This window comes from Orycteropus afer, unplaced genomic scaffold, assembly GCF_000298275.1.
Source record: "Orycteropus afer afer isolate SDZICR_OR568_19922 unplaced genomic scaffold, OryAfe1.0 scaffold00022, whole genome shotgun sequence".
NCBI classification, from domain to species: domain Eukaryota; kingdom Metazoa; phylum Chordata; class Mammalia; order Tubulidentata; family Orycteropodidae; genus Orycteropus; species Orycteropus afer.
In genome coordinates, this window is record NW_006921609.1 from 14,502,666 (window position 1) to 14,524,287 (window position 21,622).

At 35.2% G+C, this 21,622-nt stretch overlaps 1 protein-coding gene across 1 annotated transcript in view; it reads right to left on the reverse strand.

Moving 5' to 3' along the window:
* ROBO1 (roundabout guidance receptor 1) overlaps positions 1-21,622 on the reverse strand; it is a 784,554-nt gene that overhangs the window by 156,648 nt on the left and 606,284 nt on the right. Inside the window, exons 10-16 of the mRNA XM_042783645.1 lie at positions 12,545-12,750; positions 10,912-10,993; positions 10,561-10,729; positions 10,309-10,475; positions 3,158-3,279; positions 1,970-2,201; positions 567-688 (exon numbers count right to left, since the gene is read on the reverse strand). Of these exons, the coding sequence (XP_042639579.1) occupies positions 567-688; positions 1,970-2,201; positions 3,158-3,279; positions 10,309-10,475; positions 10,561-10,729; positions 10,912-10,993; positions 12,545-12,750 (1,100 nt within the window). The remainder of the gene's footprint in view (positions 1-566; positions 689-1,969; positions 2,202-3,157; positions 3,280-10,308; positions 10,476-10,560; positions 10,730-10,911; positions 10,994-12,544; positions 12,751-21,622) is intronic.

The window sequence follows — 21,622 nt, forward strand, 5'->3', positions numbered from 1 at the left end:
TGGCGTATTGGTTAAAGCATTCAACTGCTAACACAGAGGTTAATGGTTCAAACCCAAAAGCTGCTCCCCAGGAGAAAGATGAGAGACAGTCTGCTTCTGTAAAAATGTATAGCCTTGGAAACTGTATAAGGCAGTTCTACCCTGTCCTGTAGATTTGCTATGAGTTAGAATTGACTTGATGACAGTGAGTTTAGTTTGGTTTTGAGATATAGTTTGTGACCACATATTCTCCTTTCATAATTAATTAATTTAAAATGACCTTTCTAATAAAATATTCTTCCACAATTGCTAAATAAATTGGAAGTATTTCTTTTATGGCAAAATATGAATCATGAAAAGATTCTGTTTCAACTACTTTTAAGTGTAAAATTCAGTGACATTAACTACATTCATCTTACTGTACAATTGACCCACTATTCATTTCCAAAAGGACAGAAGTATTGTGAAGTAATTGTACATGCTACTATGTTAACCAGCAGATGGCGCCAAGTATCCACAAACAATTTAATTTTTTTTTCTTTTTTTGGTTTTATTTCTTCCTCTGTAAATTACTATGCGTGTATTACCTTATACTCTTGGACCATTCCATTTTGAGTATCTTCTGGAGGTGGCTGCCAAGTCACAAGAATTGCAGTTCCGTTGCCATCGTTCTTTGAAACAGTTACACCCTGGGGTGGGGCACTGGGTGCTATTAAATTGTTCAGAAATAGATTATTTGTGTGTTGGAAAATACTGAAAGCAAGTACTTAATATTTAAAGCTAACAATAGTGATATAAATACTAAATAAAGATGTGCAAGTTTTAAAGCTGCATCTCCTCCAAGGTCTGATTGTTCCCAATTACTTAAGCTTTTTTCCTCAATATTGCTAACTCATAGCTGCTAATTTTCCAAACTAAAGTATATAGATTATCTCCACAAAATAGCCAGGAAATCTCCTCCTTTTCCTACTCTATAACCTCAGTCTCAAGGAGTTCTGGCAGCCTAGTGGTTAAGGCATTTGGCTGTTAACCAAATGGTCAGTTGTTCAAACCCACCAGCAGCTTCACGGAAGAAAGGTGCAGCAGTCTGCTTCCAGAAAAATTCACAGCCTTGGAAACCCAATGGAGGTGGTTGTGAGTTGGAATCAACTCAATGGCAGTGAGTGTGGTTTGGTTTTTGGTTAACCTCAGTCTCATATTCTCCCTTAGCAAGTTCAAAAGCATGAAGATGAATGCTGATCATTCATGATAATAACCTGTTGCATCATTTAAAAAAATCAAAACGATAAAGATATTTCAGGGAAAATTTGTTTTTTATTTTCTTTTTTAGTGTACAGTAACATATAACCTTTTACATATATGTGAATATTGATTTGAATTTCCAATTAGAGAATGGTCAATCATCCTAGTTTTGCCCAGAACTAGGGGTCTTCAGGAATATGGACTATAAATGCTAATTGTTGTTGTTATGTGCCATTGAGTCAAATTTGACTCATAGCAACCCCTCCTTGGGTTTCTGAGGCAGTATCACTACGGAAGTAGGATTGCCCAACCTTCCTTCCCAGGAGTGGCTGGTTTCACTTAAAAAGTCCCAGGCAAATCAATATAAATGGCTCACCTTATTTCCAAATCTATTAATCTAAAAAGTGCAGCAAATTATTGCAAAATAATGAATGGAAAGGCAAGCAAATTTTCAACAATTCCATCCATGTTAATTTTAGTTCCTAATAATCAAATATATCCTCTATATCCCACCAAGTGATACAATGATCACACCTGCACATTTTCATGTAGGCTGCTTCTAAAGTAAGTCAAATATTTCTACATTTTGTTTTCGGTAAGTTTCTATTTCAGTAACTCTGTTATCAAAATATAATATTCACTATCAAATAATTAATGTCAACATTAACATTATTACAATTTCAAATAAGGTACAAAGACTAATAAATATACTGCAATGCACAGTAATCACACAATTCATTATACTTGCCTTCTTCCAGGGTTTTGGCAAACTTAATTTCACTATCTGCTCCTTGAAATTCATTAAAAAAAGGGCGGGCCTTAATTTCATAGTTGACTCCCTTTTTGAGTTCAGGGATAACCACACTATTTTTGGTTGGGGTCCTCACTTCAAAAACTAACCACTCTGATTCACCACGGTTGGCTCCAGATGGTCGATAGAGAATTTTATACCCTTGAATATACTGAGACTGTTGGTCTACCTATTAAAATGACAAAAAAATGTAATCATTCACAGCATATTATTTTTGCTTCACTGGAAAATAATGAAAATTAAATATGACAAAATGCAAAAACATCTATGTGGCTTCACCTTATATTCTTCTAGTTCATATCATATTAAGAACTTTAAAAAATAAATAAAAGATACCATATTTTATAAGTGTTTACTGTTTTCAGCTTAACATATAATATTCTGTTAATCTTTATGCTTCATGCAGAAACATGAGGCATCACAGCAGTTGAGTGACATCATCTACACATCAGAGGAAGGGGATGGGGAAGAACATGTATTTTACTACTTTCTGATTATAAAGCCTATTGGATACTACTGTTTAGAAATATATCCAAGTTTTTACAAATTCATGAGTTAAACGATCTTATCACAAGTTATGTGGTCATAGTGAATACTGTGTGCTTTACCCGTGAGATAGGTAAAGTTCATTAACACAGCCTAAGAGAAAATAAGACAGAATGTTGAAACTTCTATTTACAGCCAGTTCACAGCTATTGTAATAATGCTTATATTATAAAGTTATTATTGGTGTAGAAGTAGGCAACAGAAGATTACACTTATAAATATATATGAAGGAGCCACGGTGGGACAACATTTAAGCACTCAGCTGCTAACTGAAAAAGTTGGTAGTTTGAACACATTCAGCAGGTCTGTGGGCAAAAAACCTGGTGGTCAGGTCTATAAATTTTATAGCCTAGAAAACCCTATGGGGCAGTTCCACTGTCACACAGGTCGCTGTGAGTCAGAAATGATTTGACAGCATCCCACAACAACAATAAATATATTTAATATATATTAAATACATACATACATATACATACATACATATACATACATACATATATATATATATATATAAATCCTCTCACAAACATCATGAGCTTATTACAACTGGAATCAAATATTATAACAATAACAACTCACTGTCCAATGTACTTCAATTGAAGAGGAGGAAAGGATGGTAGGATTGTGGAGGTGCAGGACAACATTTCCCAGCTCCCTCTGGACCTGCTTGTGATCCACCCCCTGACTTGTTGGTGGAACATCTGCAGCAATTCAAGAAGACTGTGTCAGGTCCTACACATTCAAAAACTGTCTCGAATGAAAGTATGGTTAGACAATCCTTTCATCCATAGCAACTCTCAGAAAACAAATTATTGGGACTATGAAGTCAAACTGTGATACAGAATAAAAGGGAAACAACTTTTTATTAGGATCAAAAGAGTAGGGGCACACAGAGAAAGAGAACAGCACATGCCACCTAGAAAGAAAAAAAAAGGACAGCCAAGGAAACTGTGGCAAACAGCAGCACTGAATGGCTCCTCCTACCGTGTAATGACTACTTTCTTATGGAGAATGAGGTATCTCGTGTAATCCTCTCTAAATTTGTTTTAACATTCTGTAGTGAACTTAACTATGTCAGAGAGAACATATCCAGAAACCACAGTCAGAGTGGATGAGCAATGAAAAGAATGAAGACAATACAGTGAAAAGCAAGCACAAAAAGAAATCATACACCTTACATCATATGATATGAACATGGATATCTTCCCAACTAATATATATGCTAAGTTAGTGGCTACAGTGGGGGATTCAGAAGCCACTAGGAAACAGAATAGATGCATGAGATGCAGAATAGATGCATGAGAACAGAGCACTTAACACCTATGATGGTTTTGTTTAGTTAGCGCATTTTGTAGTAAAGACAGATTAATAAGGAATTCTTACTCTCAAGAACTCCAACAATTTAGAATGGAGACCCAGAACACCGTAAGAATTAAACTGCTATTAGCATTAATTTGTACTGCATTTTTTTTTCCCCCAACAAGAGAGATTTTTATTAAACTTATTAAAGCTTGCAATCAACAAAAATTACCAGTATCTAAAGGAGTTTTCTAAACAGATGTTTTGCCTCGTTTGTAACAGCAAAAGCGAACACAGTGTTAGGAAGAGGAGGAAATAGATTATTAGCCTACAGAATTCTTCCCAAAATATTGTATATTGGAATATATAGTCTTGATGATTCACCAAATCATAAACAGCGAGAATAAGGATTTTAATTTTCTAAATAATTAAACATCTTCAAAGAAATTACTATGGATAGAAAGCAAAAACATGAATATTAAAAAAAAAATGTTGGTTAAGTATTGATGGAGTCCAGGAAAGTAAGCAGACGGAAGAGATGACAGATGAAGAGTGCCATTAAACACTGTTAGACACGGTAGCTTTGAACACATACATACCAAATCTATAAATTAAGCTTATAAGTAAGTACAATGAAAAATAAACTGAGATAATTCTTATTACATTTGATCATACTTTAGAAATACCTTTGGCTTATATTTGCCCTAGAGACATCTACCATCATAGCTTGCACACAGAAAGCAAATGATTGTCACCTTTCCATCTCTCTTTTAGGCATACTTTCTTTTCCTACTGGTCTCAGTTGCTCCTATGACTTCCACTACTCTTTATCTCCAGGTTAACAGTGAAGCCACTGGAATCAGGCAGACTTAGGTTATGTGTTTTAAAAGCTCTACAATTTAAGGACCACGTGATATTGAGAAGATTTTTCAAAACTCTCTATTCTTCTGTTTCCTCATTTTCAAATGGCAATGCCAATGGCAGCTACTTCTGAGAAGTGCTGTGAGAATGATTTTCTGGTAAGACTCAAGATGCCAAACAAGTTTCAGTACAGTTTCCAGACTAAAACAGACTAGGAAGAGAAGCCTGGAAGTCGACTTCCAAAAAATCAGCCAATTAAAATGCCATGGGGTCAAGACAGTTCCATCCAATTGTACTTGAGGTGTTCTGGTTGCCTAGTGCCGCTCTGACAGGAATATATCACAAAGGGGATGGCTTTAACAGACAGGAATTTATGCTCTTACAGTTTGGAGGCTTTAAGTCCAAGTTCAAAGTGCCAGGCTCTAGGGGCTGAGTGAAAGCTCTTTCAACCATGGGCTTCAGCTTTGCCTCCGGCTCCCAGCCCACTGAAGCTGAAGGCTTTTCTTCACTCAGACAGCTGCTGGCTGCTGAGGCTGACAAACCCAAAGTGGACAAGTAAAAGGGCACAGTCCCAATGTCACCAAACAACACAGCAGGCCGTTAATTCAAGTCCATTAAAAGTGCCAAGATCAGCAGAGCATGGCAGGCTGCTGAACAACGACACAGCTACATACAGGGTTCAAGCATGCCATCAGCTAGACTGTTCCCAAAGCTGCTTCTTATATATGGGAAGCAGACCACATTGCTAATGCAGCTACTCAGCTGCTTGTGGTAGATCCTATCATGGAGCTGACTGCCAGTCTCATCATGGGGAATAACTACACCAGCTGCCCAACCACTCAACCAGGCTCAGCCAAACTGACACACAACCTTATCTACCACATGGAGTTACCATGAGTTGGAATGACAAATTCATGTAAAGTGATTTTCTTGAGGCAGAGAAAGTATCTTGATCATTGTGGACTCATAATACTTTGCAGAATGCCATACATACAGAAAGTGCTTAATAAACATTGGTGGAAACGAACCCATTACATTAGTTTCTACACAAGCTCACTCTTTTGTCTCCTCTATTCCTCAGAGAATCTTTGGCCTTTCAGGAAGTATCTTCAAACACAGAATAATCATTTTTAAAGATTACTACCAGGTTTAGTACTTCAATCCCTAATTTCTCTGGTTGGAGATAAAACTGCCAGCCAATCCCTTCATAAAAATTGCTAGATTCCCCTGTCTAGTATAAACATTTTGGCAACGGCAGTCTAGAATATTATTTTAGGAAATTTCACATCAGAGACAAACTGAAAGATGTCTAATAAATAATACTGAGAAGTTTATGAACTGATATTTTTCTTTTAAGAGGTTCTCCTCCACCTCTTAAAGGAAACGTATTATAATACAAAAGGGCTTTCTCGTGCACAGATTTAGACTGGAAAGAAATCTCAGATGCTGTCCTATTCAACTGCTTCTCCACTATTGGAACTCCCTGTACACTATCTCTGAGGAGAGACTATGAAGGCCTCATTTCATTGTTTATATAGCTGCAACCTCATTATTGATAAAGTATATATTCTACCCATTTTGTATAGGGCTCAAGGGCTCAGACTTGATATGTGAATTAATATTAGTAGTGGAGGAAGCAATTACTAACATCATGCAGGCAATGATACCACCCCTGCTACTTGTCAACCACTCACCTCATCTTTCTTATATTACCAAATCTTGTCTTTGGGAAAGTACATCTTAATTATTCTGTGACAATGTTCTAATTCCAGCTGTGATTTAGGTCAACTGGTAGTGTGATGGTTAAGCCGTTGGCAGCTAACCTAAAAATTAGCAGTTCCAATACACCAGTGGTTCCATAGGACAAAATATATGCTGATCTGCTCCATAAAATTTAAGGAGCTCTGGTGGCATAGTGTCTAAGTCATTTGACTGTTAACTAGAAGGTTGGCAGTTCAAACCCATCAGCCACTCCATGGAAGGAAGCCTGGAAAATCTACTTCTGTAAAGATTTACCACCTCAGAAACCCAAAGGAGGTTGCTATGAATCGGAATTGACTTGATGGCAGTGAGTTTGGTAGTTTACTGCCTAGGAAACCTTATGGAGCAATTCTACCTTGTCCTGTAGGGTCACTATAAGTCAGAATTGAGTCAATGGCAAACAACAGCAGCAACTCTTGCTTTGGGCACCTGAGCTTTGAGTCTGTGCACCTTAAACATTTGATTCCAGTTTATTAATTGGGACCTCCACTCGGGGAAGACGCTTGTGCACTTCAGTTTCAGAAATAGTTTTAGACATTATGTCTGTTCCCTTATGAATTTATTTCCAACAAAGCTTTCCCTGGCTCTAACCCTTAGCGCTTCTGCATTATGTTACCCTCCAATTGGATTTTTTCCAGGTTCTTTCCCAAGTTCCTGTTATGTACAAATTTTGTTTTACCCTTAGCTATGCTTCAGAGTGTCTCAAAATCAGTCCAAGACTTAGACAATGAAATCTGCTTCTGTGTTACTTCTATTCATTGGTCCTACTATGTCATCTGAAATTAAAATAAGCACACCTTTTCTGAATGATGGTTCTTTACATTTTTTAGAAAATATGTCAAGCCTACTCTGTTTTTATTATTTATTGGGCTAAATATGCCAGGATCCTTGAACTTCTTTTCCTATGACATGATTTCAGCCTTTCATGCAGCCCTAGCAACTATCCTCACTGAATTCCTCTAGGTCTCTTAAAAGTCTTACAAGTTTATCTGAAAACACAGTGCTCAAAAATGAACACATTCATGATCTGACCATTTAGACTAAATTTGGGGGGAGGGGAGGGGAATGACTTTATCTAGACATAATTCTGCTAATGCCAGTTCAGACTACATTCATTCTTTTGGTAACTAGATCACTCCTGTTGGTACAGATAGGTATTTTATTTGATTTCCAACTCTAAAGTCTACCCTTCCCCAAGCCCCAACAAATACTCCACAAATACTCCCTTAATCCTAGTATCCACATCTATCATTCTTTAGCTAATTTTTTAAACCTATTCAAGCACCAGACATTTTAATTTGCTTCATTAATTTTAATCTTGTTAGTGTTGACCCACTATTCTAATGTGCCAAGGTATATTTAACTTTGATTCTCTCATTCAGCATATTAGCTGTCCTCAGTTTTATGATACCTTCAAATTTTACGTAATTTCTATATTTTTAGTCCAGACGCTGGAATAAATGCATCTAGTAACTGTCTTATGAGATAAAATAGAAAGGAAAAGTGAGCCTTATATACTCATGAATTACTTAATTTAATCCTTATAGAATTCTGAGAAGTTATTTTAGTTCCACGTAACAGGTGAGGAAACTGAAGTTCAGAGGGACTGACTACTATATTTTTTTATGCAAATAACACATGCATTATTTGCATAAAAGTGCAGTAATTTGTTCAAGGCCAGATAACTAGTAAGTTGAGGACCTACAATTAAAAATTCTTTAATTTCACAATTTATGCCAGTTTCACTATATTTTCAGCCTTCAGCTGACATAAATTCATTCAACTTAGGCTGTTCCATTAGCTATGCATGTGCAAAGGTACATTCATAAAAAATGTAAAGATCACGATAATAAAAGCAAAAATAAAGACAAGTAAATTCATTTTTAGATAAAATGTCAAATACATCATTACTTAAAAATGAGCATCTATACAGCAAAATGATTGCTATATGTTAGAATAATGTTAAGCAGGAGTCATTCAAAAACTAAGTTTGACTCCACTGGATAGAGACCACTGTAGTGGGGACAAAAGGTTTAGATTCATTTTCCAGCTGTCACAGTTTCTACATACTTTACAAATGCGTATCTAATATTGAAAACCTCAAACTGCCCTAAGGCAGGCTCCAAGAATATTAAAACTCCTGGTGAGGTGACTCATAATAGCAAATATAGGCATTGGGGTGTGTTAAATTCACAGAGCAAGGAACAGACATGGGCATGTTCTACAACTCAGCTTCCTTTCTCTCTGAATTCTGAAGGAAAAAAAAAAAAAAGATTATATCCTCTCTGGAGAAGACAAAACGTGCAACATGGTTGCCAGATCCCCTCTTAAACCAGGAAAAAAGTCATTTAAGTCTTTCTGCCATTTGTGAGCAATGTGTTTCTATCATAGTAACTTAAGTTACAAATATTCCTTTGGAAGGGTATAACTCAAGATAGAGACATTATGCTCCCTCTATGTAGCTCTGGTAGCATAGTGGCTAAAGCACTTGACTGCTAACCAGAAGGCTGGTGGTTCAAACCCACCAGCCACTCCTCGGAAGGAAGATTGGGCAATCTACTTCCGTAGTGATACTGCCTCGGAAACCCAAGGAGGGGTCGCTATGAGTTGGGGCCGACTCGATGGCACATAACAACAACAACAACATGTAGCTCTGATGATATAGTGGTTAAGGTATTTGGCTGCTAACCAAAAGGTCAGGAATTCAAACCCACCAGCTGCTCTGTGGGAAGAAGATAAGGCAATCTACTTCTACAAAGATTTACAGTTTTGGAAACCCAATGAAGGTCACTATGAGTTGGAATAAACTTGATGGCAGTGGGTTATGTAGAGAAAAGAATTTTGAATTTCAATACCATCTAGAGTCATCTTTATTAATGTAAATAAGCATATCAATAATAATGACAGTATGTTCATAAAAACATAAAGGCTGGTGGCTGATACAAATTCATCTCTCTTTTTGTCAGTACAAAAAAAAATTTATTTCTATTTTAAAAAATAGAGTGAGCATGAAGGGGGATAGTAGATAAAAAATGTATATCTTGAAAGGTAAACGTAATTTCTACTCATAAAAGATAATAAAAACTGCTCATCTACCGTGTGATCCAAGTAAACAAAATTGCCAGTTTCAAATGTTTTAGAAGCAGCCTTAATATGTTCATTTTTTCCTTTTTATCTGGTTTGTCAACCTGCTTCAACTATAAGATAGATATTTTCCATTTAAAATTTAATAAATCATGGCCCAAATAGCACAAAGACCTAAAGCATGTTTTCCATGCTTTGTAGGCAGTTGACTGGACAGAGGGACTACAAACAACATTAAGATTATTTTCTAAATATCTCTTCTATTTGGCTGAATTCCAGAGAGTTTTACTCAATTATGGCTGTAATTCTGAAAACCCATCTACAAAGTTATGAGTGCTGAACATCAACATAATACAGTTTACTATGTTTTTAAGTTCAGTTATAATATGATTAAGAATGTACAGCCATATATTACCATATTTTGGTACCAAGAAATTGAATATGATACTCGTAATAATCAAAACTTTTTTTTTTGTCTCTTTGGACTTTTTATTTTATAAAATGAGCAAGTTTTATCTGCACTGTTCTTTCCTCGCTGTGTTATCTAGAAAATAATGAAGTTTGTAGTCATTGTGTTTGGGTAGTAAAAAAAAAATTAACTGAGTAAGCTGGATGACAGATCTAAGTTACATATACAATGCTACCATGTAGTACAAATTATTTTCCTGTAAAATCATAACAACTATGTAAGTAGGTATCACAAGGTTGAGTAAATCAATATTTACCTTGTGTTTTCACTGGATCTGATATCTGGCTTGGATCACTAATTCCATATGCATTAGCTGCCCTCACAAGGAAAAGGTAAATTGCATTTGGTTTGAGTCCTTTAATGGCAAATGTTTCTGTTTTCACGTTTTCTGCTACGGTCTGCCAGCTGCTACCAGATGCATGGCTAAGGATAGATTCATAAGTTAGAACATGCTTACTTAATAGTGAAAAATAAAAAGAACATCTAGGAAAAATTATTTTCACTTTACCTGAAGGCTTCTATTATATAAGATGTGGGAGTTGCACCTGAATTCAAATTTGGTTGCCATGACAATGTTACTGTGTTTCTGCTGACATCTGTAACTTCAGGTTTTGATGGGGCACTAGGGATTAAATTTGGGTCAGTGGGTCTTGGAGGCTGAACTGGAACTCCAAATTCTAACAAAGGAAAAAAAGGCCAAGGGGGAAAAAAAAGGTATTTACACATATACAGTAAGCATATAAACATAGATAGCCTATCTGCATATCCACTAAGTCATCGGATATCTAGTTAATCAAGTTATCATAAGGAAACAATGATATTTTAAACTTCATTTTAAGGCAATTTTTCCCCCATTTACCTTGAACTTCAATGTATGCACTCCATGTTGCTTCACCACTAGGAGTGGATGCAATGCAGGTGTACCGACCAGTGTCACCCAGCTGAGAAGACAGACAGAAAATAAATATTTGGAACAATCAAGAGCTCACCGAGCTGGAAAAGCAATTACAGATATGGCCCATGAATATGGATAATTGCATTAAAATTCTCTAACCAGAAACTTCCTCTTAATTAAATACATTTCTATTGAATGTGAAGGAACAAAAAGCTACATGAAGTTGGAAAAAAAATTCTATATAGTTAATATCACTGAATAATAAAAAAGCTAATGCTTAGTAGCATTAACATAATTATTATCACTATCAAGGACAATAAACAATTACTAGGGTATAACTCTCTAAATTCAAAGGGATAATCTTTGCTAAATTTTATCTTGATATTTAAGTTACATTAAGTCATATTATGAGGCCACTGAATTTTAGCAAATGACTTTGGTGTTTTCTATTTTATCATTGTTTTATCTATACAGATATATGAGATAAATAGGCATTTATAGGAAAAAAAAGCATAGCAGTGAAAGGATTCCTTCTGAAAGTGGTCACTCTTCTTTCCTCATGTAAGTTTTATTTTTATATCCTACAACTTAAGGATTATACTTACTAACTTAACTAAGTATAAAGCCATGCCTAGTTGGAATGAACACTCTCCCTCTAAAGACTAATAAACACAGAAAATAAACACAGGTCACAAAATCAACTTTAAAATCAGCAGCAGCAGCACAAACCTATCTAACCTCTGAAGACAGTAGCTCTACCTTCAGGTAACATTAGATAAAGTGAGAATGTCATCATCTTGCTGTGACAACCAGAGTAACAAAGTCGCAATAGTTGTCACAAAGAGTGAAACACATTAACTTTTGTGGCACATGAAGTGAACTGTTATGCTGATCCAGAACTCCAAAGAAGCTCCCCACAAAAGGCAATAAAGCAACGGACATTTATGTTTATTGCTGTCAAGACTATTTTTCCTATGCTACATGAGCGTGTCTTATCTTGAGATAAGAAGAAAAAGAAAACAACACAATTCTGAAAGAACATGTAGTGGATATGATGCCCTGGGAAGGTAAATATTTTAATTGCTTACACAAATCTGTGGGCTGTTCATCATTTAATGGTCTGATTTCAAAGGTATACTCAATGTATACCATTGCTTTATACTTTTTGTTTGCAGGCCTAGTATTTGGAATGGCAAAATGCTGAAGCAAATACTCACAAGAGAACTGTTTGAGTACATGGAACATAAAGTAGTACTGGAAAATTTCTTTGAAAAATGCTTTATGGAATTACTGCATCATATCACTGCTGGAGATATTCTTTCCCTCACAAATCCCTATCTAACTTTCCTCAATTAATATGTCTTAGAATTTTTTTTTCTCCCTCATATAAAATCTTAAATTATTTGCCATGGCAAAATTATGAGTCAGCATCTTAAACATACCCAGTGGAATTTCTGCACAAATAAAGTTATCAAATTAAAAACATACTGTTATTTAGCATTTTATTAATTCTAAAATCTGAGATTTCAACATTAGTTGCTAGAGGCAAAAACAAAGTGTAACAAAATGGGAAGCCAAGGGTGTCATTTCAAGTTACCTTAGCATATCGGATCTGCAAGACACCGGTCTCCAGTTGTTTGATTCGAGAATCTTGGGTTGAAACAAGGACTCCATCCTTTCTCCACAGAATCGTGGGCACTGGACTGCCTGTGGCCACACAGCTGAGGACTAAAGTGCCATCCACCGCTACAGTCTGATTCACAGGACCTTGCCGAATGACAGGGGGAGGCCGGTCTGCAATCGCTGTCAGAAAGAAACAACAGGAAATAGATTTCTGCAACCGGAAGCAATTTTCTAATCATGCAAGCAACAGCAGTTGCTCTAGGCTTTGAAACAAACTACAGATAATTAAACAAGTAATTAAAGTAGGAGAAATGCATTATTCAGAATGCATTTATATGATGTACTGATTCAGAATGTTAAAATAAGATATGATGTATTCTTTTCAAGTGATCAACTACCAACTGAACCTGCTACATTGTCAGGGAACCTGTTTAACTTAACAGTTCAGGGACTAAATAAGGATTGGGGACTGTAAATAGATGTGTAGCCTTAAGAAATGGAATGTTTTATTCTTTAAACTTTTACATATGAAAAAAAAAATTATCCCAAAGAAATATGAGACTAATTTTAAAAATGAAAAGGCAATTTGATATTGTGCAACTGTTTTGTGACCAGCAGACAAAATGATGGTACCATCCGGTCATGTCTGACAATTTTGGATATGCAAAGGTCCTTTGGACTTTCATAACTTACAAATCCATATTATTGAGTTTTCTATTTCTTTTCACCTTGGAATTCCTTCTACGAAGAGATAAATAGGTGAGAATTACCCTACCCTAACAAATTCATCTGTCATACCATGGTGGTTTGTGTGTTGCTATGCTTGTGTAAAAGCAATGCCAGTGGTATTTCACATACCAGCAAGGTCACCCATGGCAGACAGGTTTTAGTAAAGCTTCTAGATGAAGACAAATTAGGAAGAAAGACCTATTACCTACTTCCAAAAATTAGCCACTGAAAACAAAGCCTATGGATCCCAACTGAATGTTGTCTATATAATTCCTGAAGGTGAGCCCTTCAGGTTGGAGGACAGCTGCAACAATGGACTCAAACACACCAATGACCCTGAAGATGGCATAGGACCAGCAATATTTTGTTCTCTTATACACAGAGTCCCCATGAGTCGGAGCTGAGTCATAGCCACTAACAGAACCTGAAGATTGGCCAAATAAATCGTCATTAGGCTGACCCAAAGAGACAATTCAAGCTGATGTGTTAACTTGTTAAATGGGAAATCACTTTGGTAAATTTTTACTTTAAATAATGGTTCTAATATACTATCAGAGGTAATAAAGAAATGCAGTTTTATTACATAAAAATAAAATGATTATTATATGTAAAATCTAAAATCTAATTACTTTATCTAAGACAAAAAAGTAATTATTATATCGAAAAATCTAAAATTATAGTAGAACTACAATAATTCCTTCATTAGAGAGTCCCATTCGTGACCTAGGCATTTCATGTGAAATTCCATAGATAGTCTTGGACATGATTACAAAGGAAAAAATAAAATTTCCAAAATGTTCTTTAATTATTAAGCTCTAAACCTGTGGATATTAATTAAAAGAAAAAGAAAGACACACTATATACCAAAAAAGAGAGAGGGAGAGAGATTCTAAGCAGTTGCCTGATTAAAGTAAACTGGTTGCCAGAGTAACTAAATTTGGGAAGCAACAATTCACAAAGCTGGATGTGTCATGTTCAACGTTTTATGCACCAAAGCGTTTCACAAGCTGGAGTCACACTTCAATTTGTATCTCATTTATCATGCAATAATTATTAGTTTTGTGCATTCAATCTCAGAAAAACAGGACAGCTAAGAAGTAAAACCAGCAACTGTGCATTTTCAGTCTACCCTTCCAATTTTCTTCCATGCCCTGGGTACTAGTGTGAAATCTGCTAATACCAGTGGGGAGTATCATAAGGCTGGAGTCTGAAACTTGGCAAGGGTGTTTCAGATACTGCATGGTTGAAAACGTAAGCCAATAATTCTTTGCTTATGTTTTCTTTTCTTCTTCTTCTTCTTTTTTAATCTTTTCCACTTTATCCTTTGAGGTTGGCTAAAATCAAATTAGAGGCCACTCTTGTTAAGTATGATAAAGAAAAAAAGAATAAAAATATTTTCTTTAATCGGGATTTTTACAAAAGATTTTACCACCTGTGCTCCTTGATTAAAAGAATGAATGGATATTTATCTCCAGACATTAATTAAATTAGTAACAGTGTGTGTCTCTATATCTGATTATAATCAAATCCACTCTATAACTGAGTGGTTTACATTTGGCAATCTTATTATATGTAAAACAATTCACTATCTGAGGATTTATTCAATTTTCTATGCATTTACAGTTCTTTGATATTTACATCATGTTTAGCATTACTGACCTCCTTCCCAGCCTAACTCAATTTATTCATGCTGTTTCTTTGTCATTTATTTCTATGCTTTCCACTGGCTGGTTAACAAAAAATAAAGCAAGAAAAGAGGAAGGGTGATTACTGGTTCCACCATTTGCCATTTGTCTTAGGCAAGTTCCTTAAATTCTCTAAGCCACAAATTTTTCATCTGTAAAACTAGAATAATAATACATTTTCTAACTTGCTCAGGGGTTTGCTATGAAGATTTAAATGGAGTAATAGTTATGAAAATAATTTATTAATTTCAGTGAGAAATATATTTTTATATATGTTCTGTAGTATCACCATTTGTCCTTTTCTCAAAAACAACGTAACTAGTATGTGAACCAGAGCTAAAAGTTTTAAGAGTTCATTAAAAAGATTTCATGCTTTTAGGTAGAAAAAATAAAACATTTTGGTGCTCTCTTGGATTAGAATGAAAGAATCTCATACTTTAATGAGTGAAACCTAAATTTTGGTTCTATTGAAATTATTAAATTTAATGATCAAGATAATAAAATGCAAAATGTGGCAAACAAAAATGCAGTTAAAAATAATGTGTAAAGACATGAGTTGTAATGTCAGAAAGTCTTAGTGCTTTAATGGAAATGCCCCAGATCTGCACTAATATAATAGCCAATAGCTACGTCTGGCTACTGAACCTTTGAAATGAGGTTAGTGGAACAGAGAAACTGCATGTATAGTTTATTTAAGAAATTTAAATTCGAGTTTTATAGATACATGTGTAAGTGCTTACTATAACAAACAGTACATACTTATGGTTTAAATTTTGGTTCTGCTCTTATCAACTATGTGATTTGGGTACAATTGTTCACCACTCTCTTCCTCAGTTTCCTCATGTAAAATAAGATAGTCAGATTTATTTAAAAAGTTGATATATAAAATAGTCTTAGCATAGTTTTCTGGCACAAAATAAGCACCGAATAACTGTAGCTTATTACCAGTAAGTACTAATATAGTAATAGTACTCACTGCCATCGAGTCGGATTTGACTCACAGTGACCCCTCCTCGGGTTTTTGAGACGGTATCACTATGGAAGCTTTTTGCCCAACCTTCCTTCTGAGGAGTTTGGTGGCTGGTGGGTTTGAACTGCCAGCCTTCTTGTTAGCAGTCAAATGCCTTAGGCACTACACCACCAGAACCCCCAGAATAGTAATAGTCATGGTATAAAATAATAACTACAGCTGGAATTATGAAAGTTTACCTATCTTTTCCTAAATGAAAGATCTAAAGATTTTATAAAGGTCCTATCATTAGAATGTAATATTTTGTCATCTAAAAAATAATAATCCTAAGAACTATGTTAATCAATATAAATATACCTATAAAGTTTTAACTTTGAGTAAAAAAGTGGAACACAAAATAGTGAATATATACTGATTTAAATACAAAAATAAAAATTCACATTTATAAATTTACTAACATCAGAGTTATATAACACAATTGTCATCAGTTTACAAAGTACTTTTAAAGACCATATCTTATAAATGAATACATTAGGCTGGTATTAACCTACTTTAGTAATAAAACCAAACAAACCAAACTCACTGCCATCAAGTTGGATCCAACTCATAGCGACCCCTCCTTGGGTTTCTGAGGCAGTATCACTATGGAAGAAGATTACCCAACCTTCCTTCCAGGGCGCCTACTTTAGTAATAAGGAAGCTGAAATTTTAAACGTTTAAGTGATCTGTCCGTATCAAACAATAATTGGCAAATTCTCCTTTGCTGACCCAATAACATCCTTTCCAATGTATATCAATAACTTTTGAGAGATGAATACAAGAAATTTAAAATTTTGTATATTACTTAATAATAATCAACTTAATTTTTTGTTGTTTTTCACCCTCTAGTAACAAAGAGAAGAAAAATTTCAATTGAATAGTTGATATGAATTTGTATATTTCTGAGTCAATGCTGTTATGGGAAGGCCAGGTGACAGAGAAACACTTCTCAAAGATAGCTGCTATTCTAACATATCCTGCTAGTAGGTTTTCCTCGGCCTTTGCCTTTGTTCAAGGATCTCTGGTGGTGTAATGTCTAAGGCATTTGACTGCTAACCAGAAGTTTGGCGGTTCAAACCCACCAGTAAAACTGGCTTCCTTCCAAGGAAGGAAGACCGGGCCATCCACTTCTATAAAGATTTACCATCTCAGAACCCAATGGGGGTCTCTATGAGTTGGAATCAATTTGATGGCAGTAAGTTTGGTTTTGTTTGGTTATGCCTTTGTTCTGTTTGCAAACATTAAAGAAGGTAAAGGAACTAAAGTCAGATAGTTTCCACCAAGTACTCTGTTTACTTGACAGACATGATCTAGTAATGTATAAATGTTGATATTGCTAACACTCACAATAATTACAACTTCACCCATGAAGAATGAGTCCATAGACTTAAGCTGTTGGCAGAAAAACAGTACATTTCAAAAGAAAACAAAAAAAAAAAAAAAGAAAAGAAAAATACTATGACAATAAATAAAAATTCACTTTAAATTTCCCCAAGAGATTATAAGATAAACCAGGACAATGAGTGATGTGAATGAAATGGCTATTAGAGATGAATCTTAAATTCACAAATTTAGGAGTTGTTTCCCTCCCCATTAAATGTTATATATCATGTAGTCTCACAAATACAAACAATGCATGATAATTCCATGTCAGATGGGAGATAGAAAGCTTTGTTTTCAGTGATATATTAAGAGAAATAAATAATATGTACTTGAAATGTTTTAGTATAGTTTTCTCTGGTCTTTGTTTTTATCCAAAATATGTATAAGTTGATTTATGAAATTATAATTATAAAACATGTGTGTAATTTTATGTTCTGCATTTTCTATATATTGGCTATACTAATTGCTTTCCATGTCATTAAATGATGTTTATGACCTCATTTAATGTCTGTAATGTATGTAAAAAACTGTAACAACTTATTTGGTCATTTTAACTTACTGGTACCAGTATGCATATTTATATCATAGACAGTGGTAAGAGTTCTGACTTACGAATTTTTAGTTCTGATTCCACCGAGAGCTATTCATTTCTTTCTTTTTTATTCAGTCTTTCAATGAATATCTATTTAGTACTTATCATGCATCAGACCATTGGTGGATACTCAGTATATACCTAAATTTATTAGATAGGCATGTGCTCTGCTCTCAAGTTTAGGATACAATCTACGTATATACATAGATGCATGGTGGGAGTAGGAACACGAACTCATATTTGGGGATTAGAACTTGGACTCTTTTATTTTAAAGTTTCAAATTAGCAGCAGCATCATGTGAAAAGTTTTCACACAAATGAATAGCATGGTAAACACAATCTCATTTTGTTTTGGTGAGCAACAAAGTATTCAGAGCTGAGCCTACAAGGGGTCAGATCATGGAATGTACAGCATATTAAGGAATAAAAACCTTCATCTCCTATGAACAGGAAAAAAATATTATTTTAAGAAGTATCCCCCATAATTTTTTAAAAATCTTAGCCAACATATCTCTTATTAGAGAAAATATTAAATGCTTTCTCCCTGAAGTTAGGACCAACACAACATATAACTATCACCAATTTTACCCATTACATTAGAGACTTTAGACAATGTAGGGCAAGTAAAAGAAATTAAAGATGTAAATATTGGAACAGAAGTAAAACCGGCTATGCTTACAGTTGACACATTTTCTCTATGGAAATTTTAAAACCATCTGTCTCCAAACTATCAGAAATAATGGGTAGATTTTGCAAAGTCGTTGGATATAAGTCAATATACAGAAGTCAATTGTACTTCTCGGTATTATCCTCAAATTCAACAGCACACTTTTTTAAAATAAAAGAGTCACATTAATATAAAATGCTTTAGGTATAAATCTATCAAAAGATATACAAGACTTCTACTTGGAAAACTGCATTGAGAGAAAATAAAGAAGCCCACATTAAATTGAGAAATACATTTGTGATATATATCATATCCTTGGATTGAGAGGCTCAGATTTTTAGGTTGCTAATTCTCTTTAAGTTGTTCAAAAATTTAAATGGAATCAAAATGAAAATCTCCATTTTTTTTTTGTTTGTGTTGGTTGTGTGTATGTGCATGTAAGTCATCAAGCACATTTGTATCAATATTGCTAATTTGCTTTTAAAATTTATAGGGGATTGTAATTGGGGCTGTGAAACCAAATGTGCATGAACTATTGAGAGTAAAACCAATCTGCTTTGTAAATTTGTACCCAAATCACAACTAAAAAATAAATAAAAATATAATTTATAGGGGAATGAAAAGGCCATCTAATACTGAGTAGAAGAAAAACAAAGTCGGATAGTTACACTACCAGTTTATGATACTTACTATGAGCCATGATTAAGATCCTAAACCAAAACCCAACTCACTGCCATCAAGTCGGATCTGACATACAGCGACTACACCTTGGGTTTCCAAGGCAGTATCACTGTGGAAGTAGATTGCCCAACCCTCCTTTCAAGGAGTGGCTGGTGTGTTTGAACTGCCAGCCTTCTGGTTAGCCGTCAAATGCCTTAGGCCCTAGGGCACCAGAGCTCCTTGATTAAGATCCTATGTGCTCGTAAGCAGGTGTCTTGATGGGGCAAATGGTTTGTGGTCAACTACTAACCTAAAGATTGGCAGTTTGAACTACCCAAAAGTGTTGTAAAAAGAGTGGTGATCTGTCTCTGCAAAGGTGGCAGCCAAGAAAACTGTATAAAGCAATTCTATTCTGTAAAACATAGGGTCACCACAAGCTGGAATCAAACTGATTTGACAACAGTGGCTTATTTGTTTGTTTTTTTTGGTACTCTTAAATAGACTAATGAACCCGAATATAGAGAGTAGAAATACAAATATCTAAGGTCACTTGAAATATGATAAAGAAGGCACTGAAGTTCAGTGAGGCCAAAGAGTCTTTTTTGTAAATGCTGTTGTGACAACTAGTATCTAGAAAGTGGGGAAAAAACAACTTGACCAGTATTTCATAAAACACAAAAAAATTATTTCAAGATGGATGAAAAATATAAATCTTAAAGGTAAAAATTGTAAGAAAAAGACAAATGAACAGCTTCATGATCTCAAGGAAGTTTTTAAACAGAAAATCAAAAGCACTAATCATGAAGGAAAAATAATAAATTATCCATTGTTACAATGAGTAACTTCACCTTTAAAACAACATGAAAAGCGGGGTTCCAGTAAGATGGAGGAACAAGCAGAAAGACTGCACAGACCCTCTTCAACAAAGAGAAGGGGAACCAATTAACACAGATACAGAAGATAATCCTGGAGCCCTGAGCTTCGAAGGTAAGGATATAGAAGAGGACTAAACCCCAACTAGTAGAAGAATTTCCATGAAAACACCAAAAAATGAGACATCACTGTGATCTGGCAGCCATCCTGATGGCATAGACAGCTTGGATATTGCCAAGTAGTGTTAGGATCTAAGAATTAACCTAAAATCAGCCCTGCTAGCCAGGGACTACACAGATGACTGCTCTGGTGGCTGGTGAATAAAAGTGAAAGCAGCAAAGAGGAAGGTGAGCTGAGCTGTGGATTTTTATCTGTCCTGAGGGCACAGCCATTTTGAATGTTTATAAGTGGTTCCACCATTTTGGATATTTAAACTGACAGCATTCTCCCAGATTCCAAGGACTTAAGAATAGGCTCCACTTGCCAAGAACCACAAGGACATTCCAGATGCCAATGACTGGAAAGGTGTGATATTCCCCTTGTTACTCTCATACCCCACACTCTCTTGGAGAACAGAAGTGCCGCCACCCCTCACTCCCACCTACCTTCTCAGCCGGCAGGAATTCCATCCCAGTCTGTGTGCTCGGACACTGCCTGGGTGTCCTGCCCAGCCCTGCCAAGACTTTTTCTTTTTAGTTTGTTTGTATTTGTCTGTTTCAAAATTATTATTATTATTAACATTACTACTTTTGTCCTTTTTATTATTGTTCTTTTTCTTCCCTTAAAGGTTCTAGTTTTCAGCTTTTTCTCTCTTCCCTATTCCTGGTTCAAATTTTTTTCTTTTTTGTGGTTAATCCTGTTCCTTGTTTTTCTTTTTGCATTTCTTTTCCCATTTATGTTTTCTTCATTATTCTTCTACTTTACCTTTTTTTTTTTTTTGTCTTAATGCCCTCTCCCCAGATATTGCAGGAATTTTTTTTTCCTTTTTTGTTTTTATTGTTATTGTTCCTGTGTGATTACATGGTGTGTTTTTTGTCCACTTGCTTTTACTTTTGTGATGGTTATTCAACTGTTATTTCTGTCTAACTGAGTGGGAGACAGTAACAGGACCCATACAACCCAACTACACCTACCTCCTGAAGCTTCACTTACTGAGTGACAGCCACCACCTCCTTCTTCACCAACTAGCCAATGATAAACAACCATCAAGGACAGCCTGACACACCCTTAGCTGCTCTTCACAAAGAATTAGCAGACATCTAGATAAAACAATGTCACAATGTCTCAGAGACAACAGACCATCACAGTCCACACAAAGAAGCAAGATAAAGTGAGAGAAACAAGGAAGCTGGATACAGATTCAGAATACATTCCTGAGGAAGAAGCAGCATTGGAACTCCCTGACAAGGAATTGAAAAGAATTATATTTAGGTACCATAAAGGGATTAGAGAAA